Source organism: Sphaeroforma arctica, assembly GCF_001186125.1.
Source record: "Sphaeroforma arctica JP610 unplaced genomic scaffold supercont1.397, whole genome shotgun sequence".
NCBI lineage: Eukaryota > Ichthyosporea > Ichthyophonida > Sphaeroforma > Sphaeroforma arctica.
The window spans coordinates 12,412-32,550 of NW_014040161.1; the positions used below are offsets into that span (position 1 = coordinate 12,412).

Consider the following 20,139-nt stretch of genomic DNA (forward strand, 5'->3'; position numbering starts at 1 on the left):
CAAGCCGTTCGACTCTTTTGGGACAACTACTAGTAGGGAGGAAGTAGGTCTCGTCATGAAACCTGTTGAAGTTCTGTTTGGAATGAAGATTAAATATCCCAGTATCTGCTCTCGACATTTGGTGCGGGCTATGATATTTATCAAAGTTACTTTTGAAAGCCAAATTAATTAAATGATAGGGTTTTTATAACGTTTAGCTTTAAAGCTGTGCTGCACAATATGTTATTGCGACTGTCGTTCTGTTTCCATGTCTTACAGATTTATTTGTGTACCATTTTCTGCTTTTAAAACCAGCAGACAATATAAATATCACATTCCGGTCCACAGCTGGCCCATAGAAGGTCGCAATGTTGGAACAGACATAAACTGGCGATGTCGGTGTGCCTTGAGTTTGCACACATAATATACCTATGTAGTAAATTTGCATCGGGCCATGGACGACAGTTGTATTGATTTTTATTGTCTCTCTACGATTCTAGGTTACCCAAATCACGAGTTTTTCCTCATGCTTGGTCATTCTATTGTTTCTAAAGTGAAAGAATCCACTGAGTGTACACCGATTGCACCTGAACCAATATGTGTTCATACGATGTGCATTGTTGTGCCTTATAGTCCTTCGTGTCAATTCTGGTGCGAAAATAGCTCGGAGTGTTCATCCATGGCGCCATCATATAGTCCACAGCGCTTAGACAGCATGCACTACGCCACTAGGATGTATCAGGCATGACACTGAGGTGTTCATTGTGTGCCACTATGGTGTTGGTGGGCTAGTTTCGCCCACCTACCTCCTAAGCGGACTTTGATCTAAATTATACATGATACTATTTTCTTGTTTTCTGAGTACTACGTAGTGTTCTAACTAATGATTAATATATTCCATTTCCATAAAGTGTGAATGATATGGGATGTACTGCGTGGAAGTCTCACGATGTCGGTTGCCTGCTTGTTTTTCCGTATCCGTGTTTGACTGAGGTGGTCAGCCATTCCGGTGTTAAAGTAGGGGGCCGGGGTTCACCTGCATCGAAATCAAAAGAGGCATATATAAAAAAGCCACGAAACGTTTACACGACTACACAAGCATATTCCTTCACTCTCAAACCTGTCTGAGCGAGTGCTTCAATACGGGATGAATGGTCGTGTGTCAAGGGGTGCACTCGTGTACAAACATGTGCTCACACCTGAATAAACATATGCATCCCCGAGCACAACGCTGTGAGCATTCTGTTCCGATTTGAACGATACTTCGGCAAACCTTATCACAGACGAACACGCACTACGTATCAAGCAACCATCTAGATATTAAGTAATACTCAGCAAGGACTAGGTTTATTGAATCAGTTGATTACAGCCAAATCATAGCCACAACAACCCCTATAATGGGCATATATCGTTGAGCGAAAAACGGACATTCGGTCACGTGGGCGACTGATATCTGACATATCGCACTTTAACAAATAGCATTGCGCACAGCTGACGATGCCACACATATCCATGAGACAGATAGCTACAGAGGAATCCAGTAATCAACAGTGATGTAATAACAGAACTGGAACACTCACATGCTATCAGAGATGACAAGTGCGAATAACCTTGTGCACAAAGACTGAGACAGTGACATAAATCGTAGGTCGGAAAGACCCATTGATAAAAACAAATACCCTACAACCCTAAAACTGAGACACCGACTCACCTGTAGGTAGGAGAGACCCATTGGTGCACCTGACACTGTCATAGATGTCCATTGTGCGCCCATGGGCGATGGCAACGTCATTGGACGGCGTCAAACAGTCCATGTCAACCTGAGGAAAATAAACGTAACACACAACATAACAACGCAGCGTAATGATGAGTCGATTGGTGAACAGTCCATGTCAACCTGAGCAAGACAGATGCAACACACAACACACAACAACACAGCGTAATGATGAGTCGATTGGTGAACAGAATAGTAACATGCGTGCCCTCGTATCTGACAGCTCAAACTGGGAATCAGCCAATGAGAACACTTAAGGTAGAAAACGCGTTTGACAGGGATGTTATAGGCGTTTAAACCTCTTAACCCCTCTGAAGCTGGTCACTACTACACAATTGTTGAATACTTATAAGTGACGCGCATTGGCACGGAACGGATTGACAAGCATGTGCTATTAAATGCCACAAGAACACAATCACTGCAAACCTCATACATCACTCACTACAGCGTGGTATGGCATAAAACATGTCATCAGATGCGCTAGCGGAGGCAAGGCCAAACATCTACCGGCAGAGCCACTGGCTTGCTCAGACACACTTCTTTTCTTAAGACAGAAACACCTCTTTTCTAAAGACAGACACACCTCTTTTCTAAAGACAGACACACCTCTTTTCTGAAGACAGACACACTTCTTTTCTTAAGACAGACACACTTCTTTCTTATTACAGACACACGTCTCAGACAGACACACATCTTTTCTTAAGACAGACACTCCTCTTTTCTCAAGACAGACACACCTCCTCTCGTAGGACAGACACACATCTTTTCTTAAGACAGACACTCCTCTTTTCTCAAGACAGACACACCTCCTCTCGTAGGACAGACACACTTCTTTTTCTCGTAAGAAAGACACACTTCATTTCTTAAGACAGACACACCTCTTTCCTCAAGTCAGACACACCTCTTTTCTTAAGACAGAAACACCTCTTTTCCCAAGACAGACACACCTCTATTCTCAACAGACAAACTTCTTTTCTTAAGACAGACACACTTATTTTTCTCGTAAGACAGACACACTTCTTTTCTTAATACAGACACACCTCTTATCTTAAGACAGACACACCTCTTTTCTTAAGACAGAAACACCTCTTTTCCTAAGACAGACACACCTCTTTTGTTAAGACAGACACACTTTTTTATTAAGACAGACACACCTCATTTCTTAATACAGACAGACCTATTTTCTTAAGACAAACACACTTCTTTTCTCAAGACAGACACACCTCTTTTCTTAAGACAGACACACCTCTTTTCTCAAGACTGACACACCTCTTTTTCTTAAGACAGAAACACCTCTTTTCCTAAGACAGACACACCTCTTTTGTTAAGACAGACACACTTCATTTCTTAAGACACACTTCATTTCTTAAGACACACTTTTTTTATTAAGACAGACACACTTCATTTCTTAAGACAGACACACCTATTTTCTTAAGACAGACACACTTCTTTTCTTAAGACAGACACACCTCTTTTCTCAAGACAGACACACCTCTTTTCTTAAGACAGACACACTTCTTTTTTTAAGATAGACACACCTCTGTTCTCAAGATAGACACACCTCTTTTCTCAAGACAGACACACCTCTTTTCTTAAGACACGGTCCAAGTCAACTGCCTCGAAGAACGCTACGCCCAGCGGCAAGTCATCGAATCCTAATCTCTTGGAGAACATGGCTCTGACCCATAAATTGGTTGTCTGTAAACAGGAAACAGGAAACAGAGACGATGAATAAACAGAAAACAAAGACGATATAACGGTTGCGCGGTGGAAAACGAGAAAGAAAGAAAAAACGAAAGTTAAAAAAGGTGAGTGAAATTTGGCTGGCAGTGTTGATATTGAGTGAATTTACTCCGAATGCACCATCAAGTGCACCCACATACAACAGTCAGCCTTACATGCTACAACAAACGAATCAGATACATTGCACGCTCCATGAAAAGGTCCACAAAGCACTATAATAAAACCACAAAACATCATTGAGTTCCATTTAGCACAACAATTGAACCACAGACTCTCTTGGGATTCACAAGTGGTTTATGTGACAAGTCAATACGGCATCGTGATGCTGAGCATCCCTACAGTGGTATACAGCACTCGCACGTATCATGACAATAACCCTTGTAGGGGAGTGAACAATAAGGTAGGATGCTGCGGTGCACTGACCTGTAACGCGAGGGCCATTCGATCGGAGTCCTCTTCTTTGCATATGTAGCGTACCTCGTCGTGTATTGAAATGATGAACCTACACCACGGCGTGATGGGGACGTGATTGGTGCAATGCCATTCATATGAGCAGACAAGCAGCAGGGCAAGGGCAGGAGGCACGCCCACACTCAGTAGGTGATACTTAGGCAATCCAGCCAACTAATGTCAACACCACATTTCCAGCACATCATGTGGAGGTTCTCTTGTCGTATGCTTCTCATTTGCACATCCGACAAGCTCACTAGTATGCGAATACCGACAAGGCTGCGTGCATCTTGACCTTATGGTGAGACGAGATCAAACTTGTATATCATTATGAGTCAACCATGTGATCTATCTGTTCCATTATGGTAGACAGCCAACGAACACCCAATTATGTGGATTACTTCATGGTAACCAGCAATAAACATACACCCCATGCACACCCACCTGGCATCTATCTTATATGCATGGCACAGGTACTTCATGGTAACCAGCATGAGGTGTAGGTAGTCAACAGCTGACGACTGCACCACCCAATTCACGCGACTGCGAAGATACTCTCGCCCCACTGAACTGGTCGACAGCACTTTGCTCATGTCCACTCCTGTGACACACACGCACATGGCGATAGAACAAGGTCAGAACAAACTCAAACAAACGCCAACGAACAGGACAAAAGGCATCACACACTCACCACACTCAATGACATGATAGAATGTATCACACACTCACCACACTCTAATAACATGATAAAATGTATCAAAACTCATCACACTCTAATAACTTTATACACTCACCACATTCCAATAACATGATATGTATCAATGCCGACATGCAGTCAACAAGCTTTGGAGGCGACGGAGAATACCACAACGAACGAATAGACCCGCAAGGCATCCTATATATACACATATAACCCAGTGCAGCGCATGAGCAACGATGAGTCATGGAAGCCGTGCAGCGCAAGACTAACAACACGAGTGGCTGAGTGTCCTATGGTCTGATAGGTTGACTACGGCTCTATCCCACGCACACTGAACCGTTGAATGTATAACGTGTGACACGACAGGATACGACTGGTAACACATGAAATGGTGATAAGCAGGAATCGCTTGTTCACCACATTCCTATGTTTAACCATGGCAATATCAAGGCTAAACCATGACAATCTCATCAGAGACAATATCAAGGCTAAACCATGACAATCTCATCAGAGACAATACCAAGGCTAAACCATGACAATCTCATCAGAGACAATCTCAAGGCTAAACCATGACAATCGCATCAGAAACAATATCAAGGCTAAACCATGATAATACCATCTGAGACAATATCAAGGCTAAACCATGACAATCTCATCCGAGACAATATCAAGGCTAAACCATGACAATCTCATCAGAGACAATACCAAGGCTAAACCATGACAATCTCATCAGAGACAATATCAAGGCTAAACCATGACAATCTCATCCGAGACAATATCAAGGCTAAACCATGACAATCTCATCAGAGACAATACCAAGGCTAAACCATGACAATCTCATCAGAGACAATCTCAAGGCTAAACCATGTTTTCAATTTTATCAGAGACAATATCAAGGCTAAACCATGACAATCTCATCCGAGACAATATCAAGGCTGAACCATTACAATCTCATCAGAGACAATATCAAGGCTAAATCATGACAATTTCATCAGAGACAATACCAAGGCTAAACCATGACAATCTCATCAGAGACAATATCAAGGCTAAACCATGACAATCGCATCAGAAACAATATCAAGGCTAAACCATGATAATACCATCTGAGACAATATCAAGGCTAAACCATGACAATCTCATCCGAGACAATATCAAGGCTGAACCATTACAATCTCATCAGAGACAATATCAAGGCTAAATCATTACAATCTCATCAGAGACAATATCAAGGCTAAATCATGACAATTTCATCAGAGACAATACCAAGGCTAAACCATGACAATCTCATCAGAGACAATCTCAACGCTAAACCATGTTTTCAATTTTATCAGAGACAATATCAAGGCTAAACCATTATTTCAACCTCATCAGACAATATCAAGGCTAAAGCATGACAATCTCATCAGAGACAATTTCAAGGCTAAACCATGACAATCTCATCAGAGACAATATCAAGGGCCGTGGCATACAGATGGTTCAGGCTTGCTACGTAGAAGTATTTGTATATGGGTATGTTTGAAAGCCTCTCGGGAAACCCAAATATGCAGATGGCCTGCATATATCCCATACTGAGGCGTTTCTTATTGAGATTTGTGTCATACTACACAAACTAAGTAGTTGGATGCGTGATTCGGGTTCAGTTGCTATTGTTTCGGGTACTAAGGGTTTAGGGTTTAGGGGTTTAGCGTATAATATAACTTACCTAGTACTGGTGTTTTGGGATTGTCTGCCTTTGCAATGCCTTCGAGAGCGTTGAACATGTGCGACTCAGTGCCAAATCGCCACTCAGCCGCCAGCGCTTCGTGCTCGAATTTCCGGAAACGTGTGAAATAGCTCTGTTTATGAAATGGCAATGCACCACACATCAGTATGAGACTCGATTTCTGAAAACGTGTGAAACAATTCTGTTTACTGAATGGCAAAGACCGCACGTCAGTAGGAGAGGGATGGCCAGCCATAGTCTCAATGTAGTGGTACACAGCACACAAGATGCGCCACATGGTAGTACACACACAGTTGCCTGAGATAATGTGATAGATGCCTTATTAAGACAACATTGCCGAGTGCACTGACTGGTGCGTGTGACTGTGACTTGCACCTTACCTTTAGGGTGCTCAACGGTACCCAGTCGCCGTAAATTTCCAAATCCGGTCGTTGGAATTTGATCTTCCGTGCAATTTCAGGCGAGATCTTCAGTAAGCGAGTGCCCTATTGAATATGCAGAGACCACTTAGGTTAAACCCCTACAAACCCTAGATCATTAGACTCTTTGCAGTGGACAGAGCTATCGCAGATGGTGTCCTCATAACACATCATTTGTCAAAGGGACAACCTCATGTAATGCGATCGATTCATTGACAACTGTTGGGGCGGGTGTGTTAGCCGAGAGGGGAGTGGGCAATACTAAATGTGGTTGGGTGGGTGATGGCTTTGATATGGTTTTAGGGTTTTAGGGTTTCAGTTGACGGCGTTGGGTTGAATTGGTTTTATAAAACACAAAACTCAACACATGAGTAGCACGAAGTAGGCAAATGAGGTACGCATTGGCAACGCTGTGGTTGATCAGGCCCAAGGAAGAATGGAGACAGGGCCTGCATGACATATAAGAGGTTAATTCTTAGTAGAAACTTCATAAAAGAGGTTGATTTTTAGTAAAACCTTCATATAAGAGGTTGATTCTTAGTAAAACCTTCATATAAGAGGTTGATTCTGAGTAAAATCTCCATATAAGAGGTTGATTCTTAGTAAAACCTTCATATAAGAGGTTGATTCTTAGCAAAACCTTCATATAAGAGGTTGACTCTTAGTAAAACCTTCGCAAACAAGATACTGGCACTGTGGTAAGGCACACACCTCAAACAATACAGAGAAACAGAACAAAGTACTTGCTGCCTTTGATCACACACCCAACACTGCGCCACTGCCTGCTTCACACTCTGGTGGGCGACACAGCCACACACCTTGGTGTTGAGGTATAGCGATTGAGCCTTTCGATCGGCTTCTTCGTCCGTCATAGTGCGGTTGTTCTGTAGCAGCAGTTGCTTTGCAAATTTCTGACCTGCGCCATAGATGCGGCCGTAGTTGAAAATCTGCGAAGGGCAAACGCAGCACACGATGAGTCAGTTATTACTGGAGTCAGAAGCGGATTTTAGGTCCTAGGGGTTTAGGGTTTAGGATTTATCAGACTTGTTAGTATACACATCAGACTTGATAGTCTAGAAGGAGAATGCAGGTATACCAATGGGGCGTACAACTCAGATCTCAAGGACATGGCTGGGCCATTAAGTGGCCAATGATGGACAAATTTGCCTTAGGCACAGCAGTGAACCCTTGGACATGATGTGCATCACAGGTGTCCTACGTAGCAAGTGGCTTATAGACGCATACTTGTGACCACATTGTAGCGTCATAGATCACCACAAAAATTAAGGTGCTATCATTCAGGTCAACGGTGAACTCAACCGACAACGAATGCGAATGCGTAGATAGTGATGTCAGTTGACAGTTGACAGATGGTGTTGGCAGTTGACTGTGCTAGGGTTTTAGCGTTAGGGTTGACAGTTGGCAGAATAGTGTTGACAGTTGACTGTGTGGTACCTTGGCTGTGTTGCGATCAATGCCCACCAGAGCGGCGGTGCGCGAATGCACATCAGTCCCATCGGATTTCTGCCCTCGCAGTGCCATCCACCTGTTTAAGGGTTTTAAAGTTATAGGGTTTTAGGGTTTTAGGGTTGGCATCGAGGTGTGGGTTCAGGGCAAGGCGGGGTTATATGTTTGGAGGCATGGGACGATTCACAAACGAACACCGAGCAAGAGAATGACGATGACAAAGCAATTGCAAGACATCTCACACGCATTGGCATACCCACACCATAGCGGTCTACGAAGGCTTACGAAATGAATTTCTCGAACAGAGATACCGTCGACGCCTAGCTGACTCAATCGTAGAATCCAACCACCACGGCACAACACAGACCCACTGGAACGGCACAATACATGCGCATACGACTACCACAAACCAACAACAGAGAACAAAACATGCACGAAACATCCAGTAAACCCGTTCACGATACATCCAGCATACCACGTTCACGATACATCCAATAGATTACATTCCCGAAGCATCTAATAGACCACACTCACGAAACATCCAATAGACCACACTCACGAAATATTCAATAGACCACACTCACGAAACATCCAATAGACCACACTCACGAAACATCCAGCAGACGAAGCATCCACCGCAATGCAAGTCAGTCAAAGGGCCGACTACGAACCAACACAAAACAACACTCAATCGCTTATGCACAGCGTAACAGTCCAACCACATCGAATCCACAGCGCAAGTGTCATCTATGCCACTCACCATTGACCCTCCCCTTACTCTAGACACACTCGTGACACATCGCTGACTCATGCATGGTCACCTGGCTTACCCCATTGCGGTGCATCCGTGCAGGCCACAGAAATGAGCGTCGCCTATGACGGCTGCTATCCACAGCTCCTGCGAGTCCACATCTGCGCCCACCAGTTGGTAGCCCTCGGGCGCAATCACCTGCGCCTTCAGCTCAGACCCCACGCGGTCGTTCTTGGTGTTGCTGGCTGATGTGAGCATGTGCACATGAATGGGGTTTGGGGTTTAGGGTTTTTAGGGGTGTAAGGTTTTTTAAAGGTTTAGGGGTTTTAAGGGTTTGGGGTTTTGAAGGGTTTACGGATTTGCTGGTCAACCAGGAGTCAGGCGACAGGCCAATGGCAACAACAACTAATGCGCACACGTCGCCCAGAGGATGCACATCACGACACCAAGTGGTGCGTGGGAGGTGCACAAGAGAGGTAGGCGTATGGGAGTGTCAGTGAGCCAGTGAGCAATGCCCTTGCATGGTGAGTCATGCATGTATCTTGCATGTGTCTGTGCTGTGTGCTTACCTATGAGTCATACATGTGTCATGCATGTGCCTGTGTTGTGTATTGACCTATGAGTCATGCATGTGTCTGTGTTGTGTGTTATGAGTCATGCACGTGCATGTGTTGTGTGTTTTGAGTCATGCACGTATCTGCGTTGTGTGTTATGAGTCATGCAAATGTCTTGCATGTGTCTGTGTTGTGTGTTATGAGTCATGCGTGTCTGTGTTGTGTGCTATGAGTCATGCACGTGTCTGGGTTGTGTGTTATGAGTCATGCATATGTCATGCACGTATCTGCGTTGTGTGTTATGAGTCATGCAAATGTCATGCATGTGTCTGTGTTGTGTGCCATGAGTCATGCACGTGTCTGGGTTGTGTGTTATGAGTCATGCATATGTCATGGATGTGTCTGTGTTGTGTGTTATGAGTCATGCATGTGCCTGTGCTTCGTGCGTACCTGTGAGCCAGGTAGCCTCTACTGCCCGGCGGGTGACTGTGCCTGCACTCAGCAGCATTGGGATGATCACATTGGTGCCAGTGGTGGGGTCTCGGTACACCATCTGCTTCTTCACGCGACTCTGCGCACTGATCCAGTAAGAACACTCCGTTGCCTACACAACACACACACACACACAGAAGGATGGATATCAAACAAAACTTCAATGCGTAGTCGTGGAGAAGGTTTATGAACTACAGCTATTCCACACTCGGCTTATGAACTACTATACACTCTTGCGACGACGAAGACTCTGTCCAAATTAGTGAGTCAGCAACCGAATCATACAAGGTCAATGAAGAAACAGGCACCAAGGCATGGCAGCAAACCCTAAAAACCCAAAGCATGGCAGCGTGCGGGCATGTGATGGTATGACTAAAAGTATACACAAACGACAGCGACTCACGACTAACACCCGTGCACCCACCAAACCCCAATGTGAATAAACTAGGTTTAAATACTCACACAACGAGGCAAAGCACACATGGCCGCTAAGGTATAAGACGATTTAAGGTTTATGGTTTAGCTGAAACCCTAATCGGCACAGTACATGAAGGACTCTTGAAGAGGAGATGCATGTTGGTCCTTGTATACATCACCTCATAGAATGGCATATGTGCAATGATTCACATCACAATAGAACTAAATATAAACCAATATAACATGGATGTTGTTGGTACTATGGATATGACTAAATACAAACACGCATTTATTTGTCAGCATACGTGCTATCGGGATATGGGGAGATAGGCATGCTCATAGACTCCAATAGCTTGTACCTACAATTGTTATCAAGTTATTCGCCTAGTACAGACAAAACACTACACCGCCAACCAGTTAGTAGAAGATGATATACAGGTGACATGAACCCCATCACAACCAAACACACGCAAATCAACCAGACACATCTGTGTAGTATAGTCTATCATCACCAAACACACGCAAATCAACCAGACTCATCTGTGTAGTATAGTCTATCATCACCAAACACACGCAAATCAACCAGACACATCGTGTAATATAGCTCCATCATAATAATGTTGTTCTGATATGGACAGCGAGAAAACTTCAACAGTTGACGATGCAATCAAAGCAATATTGTGTTCATTCGCTGCAGAAAGCCTGCCCAGTATACAATGTGCAGCAATACGCTTGCAGCCACTTGCACCCGTTTGTGAATAGCGGACCACAAGTTAGGACCACAAATTAGGACCACCAGGGCACTACTCGCAGCGACGGAGCACAAGATATGAGAACAAAAAGTCAAGCATACCTTCCGCAGAGCCTCTTTGGCTTCCGGATATTCCGATGTCAACACACCCGACTCAATGTCTGCCAAGAAATTCTGAGACAGGGAGGACGGGAGAAATAAAAATAAGCATAAGCACAAGCACAAGCACAAGCATAAGCATAAGCATAAGCATAAGCATAAGCATAAGCATAAGCATAAGCATAAGCATAAGCATAAGCATAAGCATAAGCATAAGCATAAGCATAAGCATAAGCATAAGCATAAGCATAAGCATAAGCATAAGCATAAGCATAAGCATAAGCATAAGCACACGCACACGCATAAGCACAAGCACAAGCACACGCATATGCACCTGAGGCCATTGTGGACTAGCCTGACGTAGGCCAACAGACGAGTGTTAAAAAGAAAGAAGTCACTCAAGTGCTGCAGCAGATGTGACAACATATCTACACAGCTGCAATGTCCTGTGTCCTGTGTCATGTGTTGTGTGTTATGGTTTATGTGTCATGTGTTGTGCCTTGTCGCGTGGTGCATTGACTTACCTTGGCCATGGGGTTGCCTACGTTAGATCCATCCCCCTTGGCGTGGGGTAGTTTGTGGAAGTCGCCTTTGGCGTCGGTGTAGCCCCATGAGCGTTTGGTGGGATGAAACATCAGAGGCTTACCATTCCACAGCAGCCGCAGCAGATACGCAGCCACACGCTGTGTGCATTTGGGTGTGTTACGACACGGTGGCGATGAGAGGTTGAAGTATATGTGTTGCACATACGTATGTGTATTTTAGATATCTTCTAGGCTATCTATCCCCTTCATCTGTGTAGATATCTAACCCCCTAGGGGCGGGGGGGGGGAGCCCTAGAGACCATAAACAGTGGTCCGGAACTCACCCTAAAAACACTGACACAAAGGAAGCAATCATCACCACCAACATGCCAATCAGATAAAACAAGACCACCCCCTACACACTAATACACGCTTCACACACGACATAGCCTTGGCAACCAACTCCACCAACATGCCAATCAGGGAAAACAAGACCACCCCCCACACACCAATGAACCAAAACACCAACACACGCTTCACACACAACATAGCCTTAGCAACCAACACCACAACATACCAACCAGAGAAAACAAGACCATCACCCACACACCAATGAACCCACCCACCAACACACGCTTCACACACGACATAGCCTTAGTAACCAACACCACCAACATGCCAATCAGAGAAAACAAGACCATCACCCACACACCAATGAACCCACGCACCAACACACGCTTCACACACGACATAGCCTTAGCAACCAACACCACCAACATGCCAACCAGAGAAAACAAGACCATCACCCACACACCAATGAACCCACGCACCAATACACGCTACAAACACGACATAGCCTTGATATCATATGCACCACAGGTGAGGAAAAAGAATATAAAACCCTAAACCCATCACACAGCATGCTGAACATACTCCAAAGCACTTACAACACACAACGGGATCACTAAGATAGCCCAACCAACTGGACTCTCAAACACTTAAGTACAATACATTCCCAATGAGAGCATCAAGCACACACCGTTACAAACGCTGGATCAAGCGCACACCCTACTTAGTCACGCTACCAACGCTGGATCAAGCGCACACCTTACTTAGTCACGCTACCAACGCTGGATCAAGCGCACACCTCACCTAGTCACGCTACCAACGCTGGATCAAGCGCACACTTCGCTTCATACTCCATATACTAGAAAAGCAAATCAAGCTCACAAATTCAACTAACAAGTGCAGAAGACTACGCCCCGCCAATAGGACGCACGACAAGCGAGTGATGTGAGGCTATAACAACGCACAAGCATTCACAAGCTACAACCTTAAACCCTAATTCATAAGCATTCATAAGCCCCATTTACGTCGCCTGTGCCGTGCATGGATAGTCGCCCTGCATCAGTTTTAAACACACGCATGTGCATGACGAATGATCTCATCATTTGGGTGGATAGGCCAGCTGCAAATGACATTCACATGACACCTAACACATGACACATAACACATAATGTGTGCACAGTTGCAGATGCGCCTGTATAAAGGTTCCACAGCGTAGTCCTGATTTGCTGTGGCATCGCCTATCATACTCGTGCGGGTGGTGTGAGTGTATGTGTGTGTGTGTGTGTGTGTGTGTGTGCATATATATATATATATGTGTGTGCGCGTGTGCGTGTGCGTGTCTGTGTGTGGCGTGTGACTTACTGTGCGTGTGGTGATGACAGGTTCTGCTGAGCCGGGTGTCTTGCATAGATCTCTGAACCACTGTGGACGGTGCTGCAGAGTCTTTCGCCGCAGCGTGCCTTTGGGCAGACTCCAGTCCAAGTGTTTGACATGCTCGTCGTCAGTGGGCGGGTTCTCCTGACACGACACGGACAGCGCAGAGATGGGCGTAAGGTCAACAAACAACTGCACACCCCAAACATGTGCGCAGAGGTGATAGGTGACATGTAACAGACACGGCACATGCAGCAAAGCATGAGTACTTTTAAACACAGCACATACAGCAAAGTATGAGTACTTTTAAACACAGCACATACAGCAAAGTCTGGGTACTTTTAAACACAGCACATACAGCAAAGTCTGGGTACTTTTAAACACAGCACATACAGCAAAGTCTGGGTACTTTTAAACACAGCACATACAGCAAAGTCTGGGTACTTTTAAACACAGCACATACAGCAAAGTCTGGGTACTTTTAATCACAGCACATACAGCAAAGTCTGGGTACTTTTAATCACAGCACATACAGCAAAGTCTGGGTACTTTTAATCACAGCACATACAGCAAAGTCTGGATACTTTTCCAGCAGCAGATAGGCTAGTTTGATCAGATTCTCATTGACCTCGTCCATTCGCTTCTTCATCTGTTGATCTGCCATTCCCACAAAACCATACCTGTGCGTGTGAATACCACCAGCATTAAAACACACCGTGCATAAGACTACCCCCACGAACAACACTCTACCACCGCTTCATCATGCATACTCGTGAACTATTAAAACACATCATGCATAAGATTACCTCCACTAACAACACTCTCTACCACCGCTTCATCATTGGAGCATACTCGTGAACTATTAAAACACACCATGATAAGATTACCCCACTAACAACACTCTCTACCACCGCTTCATCATAACAGCATACTCGGAACTATTAAAACACATCATGCATAAGATTACCTCCACTAACAACACTCTCTACCACCGCTTCATCATTGGAGCATACTCGTGAACTATTAAAACACACCATGATAAGATTACCCCACTAACAACACTCTCTACCACCGCTTTATCATTAGAGCATACTCGTGAACTATTAAAACACACCATGCACGAGACTACCCCTGCTGGAAACACTCTCTACCATCGCTTCATCATTAGAGTTTACTCGTGAACTGCGCTATATAGCCACTATACATCAGTCATGACTATTCGTAACGAATCATAGCCTACACAATTGAGTCAGTAAATATGTGCGTGATTCATTAAACTCATTTGAGTTTTAAAATCTGCGACTGAGAAGTAATTACTTTACACATGCCGATAAAAATGCAGGAGAAATGCATTCAATTCGGATGTAAATCTAGTTGACTAGCAGTATATATATATATATATAAATATATATATACATATATCATACATACATGCATACATACATACATATATATATATATATATGTGTGTGTGTGTGTGTGTTTGTGTGTGTGTGTGTGTGCCTACGCATATGCCTGAAATTTTTGAAACTGTGGAATGAACATTTGATTCACGAAAACTAGCACAAAATTGATAATTCATGCACACTGTCTTCATGATAACCCACAATCAAAGTAAAATATACTGACGGTTTGGTGCAGCATCCGTCTAAACATCGTCTGCCCTGTCTTTTTCGAACACGCTTTATAAAGATAGACCACGTACCAATTGTCTGAGAGGGGTAGATAGCATATAACCATAGACCACGTATCAATTGTCTGAGAGGGGTAGATAGTATATAACCATAAACAACGTACCAATTGTCTGAGAGGGGTAGATAGCATATAACCATAGACCACGTACCAATTGTCTGAGAGGGGTAGATAGCATATAACAATAGACCATGTACCAATTGTCTGAGAGGGGTAGATAGCATATAACCATAGACCACGTACCAATTGTCTGAGAGGGGTAGATAGCATATAACCATAGACCACGTACCAATTGTCTGAGAGGGGTAGATAGCATATAACCATAGACCACGTACCAATTGTCTGAGACGGGTAGATAGGTAGATCCCATCTCCAGCATGCCGGCAAAGGTGACCGTACCAATGGTGGGCAGCCAATTGCGCGCAATGACGCTGTACACATCAAAGGTCGCCTGCACGTCACACGCACAGTACGTCAACAGACTCTGCACATCCCTCTGTACCTCGTCAAGTGTTCCCGTGGTGAAGACGTCACGCGCTGATTTATCCAAGGGCTTCTCCATGTACAGTTTGTATCTGTCAATGTGTGTACAGTCTATGATTGAATAAGTGTGTGTACAGTCTACGATTGGATAAGTGTGTGTACAGTCTACGATTGAATACAAGCGAAAAATCACCAAGACAACCTGACCTCACCGACACGACGGGATCACAAAGAACAGTGTAGGACCCAACACTAACATTAAACCCTAAACTCAGTTAACGTTGAACCTTAAACTCACAAGACCTGACCCAAATTTTTGGTCCAAATGCGAGTGGTATCGACAAGACAAGTGAGCGAGTGGCCAGCAGAAGACCACAGAAGTACATGAGATCACACAAGCCCTATCCCTTGAAACATATATGTACAAAATAAGGCAAAGTCTACGGCATGGAACAAAACCAAATGTAAAGACGTGCACACGCTTTCTATACATTTAAAGTGACTGTATAGCTGTTCTATACATTTAATGTGACTGTACAGCTGCCTTATACTGTTTATGTGACTAGTGTTTGTTTTTTTGTGTGTATTGCGTTATGTGCCTCGTGTAGTAATGATAAACCACCCTCGTTCTGGATTCGCTTAGTAAAGCGTTAAACTCGTCTGAGCTCATTTACACAATTAAAACTAAACACGCGCATAGGCAGAGAACTCATCATTAGACACCAATGCAAAGCACAAATAGCCCATCCACACACACGATCACCCACACACACGACCACCTCCCTGGCCGTCTTAGTACATGTAAACCCTAAAACGCAAGTGCAGAAGGTGTAGACCCTAAAAACCCTAAACCTAAACTCTTGGTGCGTTGTGCGTGGACATACACTTCGCCTAGGCCATTGGTGGAGGTCTCGCGTGTCCAGATGTTCTTGCGTGAATCGGGTGTCTTCTGCATGCCATGCCACACTTGGCGCTGTATGCATCAGAATAAAAACACCACATGCAAACTTAAAACCCTAAAAACCTAATAGATAAAATACTACAACCTTGCCCGCTCAGTATTAATAGACCATTCGTAAACGGGTTGATTGCTCAATTCTACACTTGGTAAACCAGACTCCTAAGGCCCGCTATAGCTAGTTGTGTTGGTTTAGAGCTCGCAAGCACAATGTAGCCGATGTCTATACGTTTCAGACATATCAGGGATGACGAGAGGGGGTAAGATCGGGGCGTCCGATACCAAGCGAGCTACATAGTGGATCACCCGCAACACCCGTCCACAGATAAGCACGACTGTGGGCTTGGCGCGTGGGGTGCCAGTGAACTACCGGGTGTAGGTAGTACAATGTGAGACATAAGTGCAATGTACGAAGTAGCGCACGGATGGAACTAACAACAGGTCACTGGGGCATTGCCTTGTGGTGTAGTGACTGTTGGGTGTAGGTAGTACAATGATGGAACTAACAACAGGCCACTGGGTCATTGCTTTGTGGTGTAGTTTCACTACGAAGTTCGTTGTAAAGCCCGTTCGTAGATGTGGAGACCAGTACATAGCTACAGAGTTACACTAAGAAGACACATAGAGCGCATCGCGATACGCTGTGACAGTACTCTGTGGACACTTGCGACATCCTCACATTGTGCCATGCTCACACCAGACTGACAGTTGTGTGTGTGTGTTGATGCTTCAACAGGAGATTCAGATGCGTTTGGAACATGATCAGCCACACTCAATATAAATGTATGCACCAGCACAGGACAACCCCACAGACCCCTACCATCAACCCACAGACATCAAGCAACAACACACAGACATCAAGCATGGAAAACTCTGATGAAGTACAGCTCAGTACTCGATTTAAAATCTCAACAAGCTTTGGAGTCACTTCGCTTCAACAAACTCAAAGACAGACTGTAGGCTGAGAACTGGTGGCGAGCCACACGCAGCACACAAAAGATCTAGCCACACACAGACAACCGCGTCTCAGATAGGACCACCCATGAGGGCTGCAGATGTTGAGTTGGATTGCGTTGAGTTGGGTTGGATTGCGTTGTGCTGTGTTGTGTTATGTTGTGTTGTGTTGTGTTGTGTGGTTCAATTGTACAGAATGGGTCAGTTGAACGTACCTGGCCACTGCTCATTCCGTTGTAGCACATGTGCATGGACAGTGTGTCAAGGAACCGAGTGTTGGTGCCCTGCAGATGATACTCCTGCGCAAGTCACATAAGAGACGACAGATGAGTTAAGCAGAAACACATGTCTACAACTGAGAAGGCGAAACAAAACCCTAAAACACAACAAGCAATTGCCACGGAAATGAGGATGATATCAAGTACACTAGTTTAGTCTTATCATATCCACTACACAGAACATGTAAACACATCAACAAGGCAAGACGTGATTCATACAGAAAGAAAGAAGACACCCGCCAACGATCAGTAGTCGATTGTCTGCTACAACTATAAGAGATGCTTTAAACGATGCAAAGTATCAAAAGACCTAAGCTGTCAGTCAACCAAATGCACACGTCAATGACTATCCACGATACAATGAGACCTCTGCAACAGTCCAGAGGCAAAAGCGCAACTACACTTGATGCCTGCCTTCGAACAGTAGCACACACTACTGGAAATACCTGGCACACAAAGAGAGAGGTGTACAGTTCGGTACATGCGCACACATCCAAGTGACACCGTTCCAATACCCGCAATAACACCAGTTTAACATTCGCTTGCACAGGAAAAACCTGCAATGTTTTTCGCATCCATATCACACACGACTACTAGCGATTGATGGTGAGACATGTTACCAGCTACACCACCTACGGACAAATAAGACACAGGCGAAGCTTTTGAGAGAGCGCCAGACGGAACATCCACACAGCGCAGCACATGGGACACACCTCGGCAATCTTACTGCGATCAAAGCTGACGTTGTGGCCCACTATCAACCGCTTACCACTCACAGGGCCACCCGCAGCCTCAGACACTGCAAAGAGAATCAGCTCATTGGCTGGCGCATCAGGCACACCCACCAGCCGTTGACTACACCATGAATACCTGCAAGGATGAACCATAGACAATCACATTGCACTGAATAAACGTATGCTCAATCATACAAGGATGAACCATAGACAATCACATTGCACTAAATAAACGTATGCTCAATCATGCAAGGATGAACCAAGGACAATCACATTGCACTGAATAAACGTATGCTCAAGCATGCAAGGATGAACCATGGACAAACTCATTGCACTAAATAAACGTATGCTCAAGCATGCAAGGATGAACCATGGACAAACACATTGCACTAAATAAACGTATGCTCAATCATACAAGGATGAACCATAGACAATCATATTGCACTGAATAAATGTATGCCCGAGATATTTCCGATCCGCTCATCTTATCTTCAAAAACTGCCAATCAAATAACCGGTGACAACTATCTACAACGCACCAAACATACGCCCACCCAACCAAACCATAACGCATTGTCAAAGCACGTACACCATACCATGCGTCAGTGGACGCTGCCACAGCCATTGTGGGGAAGTGATAGGTGCCATGCTCATCAATGAGTGTCTCGACATCAAACACTGTCACAGCCTCCAGCGGAGCAACAACCGGCACACCCTAACAATCGCATGGACAATGGAAGACTGTGAGCGTACGCCAACGCTAACAAGGGACAATGCGGTAGACTCTCTCAACGACACTATAGAGCCAGGGACAGATTAGCATTTGCACATGATCCTTTGCACAGTAGTCAGTTTGCGAGGAAAGTAACCTGAGGCGAGTTGATTCAACCCTAAAACACTGACAGCGCGAACGTCAACGATTAAAACCCTAAGAACCTAAACCCCTAACGATAAGCGGTCAATGTGCACCACAAACATGGCATGATACATATTTTTGTTTTTCTCCGAAGCCATGCTACAAGAGGAATGTGTACACAACGCAGCAGTACCTAAAAGAAATACAACCGATAGCACAAGAAACCCAAATGTTGAAACAGTGGTAGTCTTTGGCAGGCCAATATCCTGTTCACCATTGATGCGAAATTAACACGGAAATAGGACAGCCCGTGATATAATGCAGTAACGTTCTGCGCTTAGTTGTCTACTATCAGCCGTGATCCGAGCATAGCTATTATTGAGATTTACGCTGTATTATTCTTAAGACAAAGGCTGAGTGTGGTGCGAAAGCATCTAATTGGTTGGCATATGTGCTGCACATGGAGAAGGACCTAAGCACAATCCAGGTTCAATAGGCCCATGTGTGTAGACAAAGGGTCTACATTTCAACACACGCACGTCCCACCACCCATCCCTTCACAAAATACGCGGTGACGGGTGGTGAAGATTTGTTGCAAATATTCGGACTGCAATGAATAT

The 20,139-nt window shown here is 44.6% G+C and overlaps 1 protein-coding gene across 1 annotated transcript in view; it reads right to left on the bottom strand.

The window, feature by feature from the left end:
- Window positions 1–440: 440 nt before the first annotated feature.
- Window positions 441–20,139, bottom strand: part of SARC_05884 (hypothetical protein) — a gene marked incomplete at its 5' end in the record, with an annotated part of 23,885 nt that continues 4,186 nt past the window's right edge. The window contains 20 exons of the mRNA XM_014300239.1: window positions 441–1,015; window positions 1,691–1,799; window positions 3,338–3,451; window positions 3,920–3,998; window positions 4,391–4,547; window positions 6,349–6,481; window positions 6,750–6,854; window positions 7,607–7,735; window positions 8,244–8,334; window positions 9,086–9,251; window positions 10,011–10,164; window positions 11,323–11,394; window positions 11,844–12,002; window positions 13,554–13,709; window positions 14,134–14,245; window positions 15,593–15,832; window positions 16,625–16,713; window positions 17,868–17,951; window positions 18,644–18,800; window positions 19,260–19,378. Of these exons, the coding sequence (XP_014155714.1) occupies window positions 924–1,015; window positions 1,691–1,799; window positions 3,338–3,451; window positions 3,920–3,998; window positions 4,391–4,547; window positions 6,349–6,481; window positions 6,750–6,854; window positions 7,607–7,735; window positions 8,244–8,334; window positions 9,086–9,251; window positions 10,011–10,164; window positions 11,323–11,394; window positions 11,844–12,002; window positions 13,554–13,709; window positions 14,134–14,245; window positions 15,593–15,832; window positions 16,625–16,713; window positions 17,868–17,951; window positions 18,644–18,800; window positions 19,260–19,378 (2,517 nt within the window). The 3' untranslated portion in view covers window positions 441–923. The remainder of the gene's footprint in view (window positions 1,016–1,690; window positions 1,800–3,337; window positions 3,452–3,919; window positions 3,999–4,390; window positions 4,548–6,348; window positions 6,482–6,749; window positions 6,855–7,606; window positions 7,736–8,243; window positions 8,335–9,085; window positions 9,252–10,010; window positions 10,165–11,322; window positions 11,395–11,843; window positions 12,003–13,553; window positions 13,710–14,133; window positions 14,246–15,592; window positions 15,833–16,624; window positions 16,714–17,867; window positions 17,952–18,643; window positions 18,801–19,259; window positions 19,379–20,139) is intronic.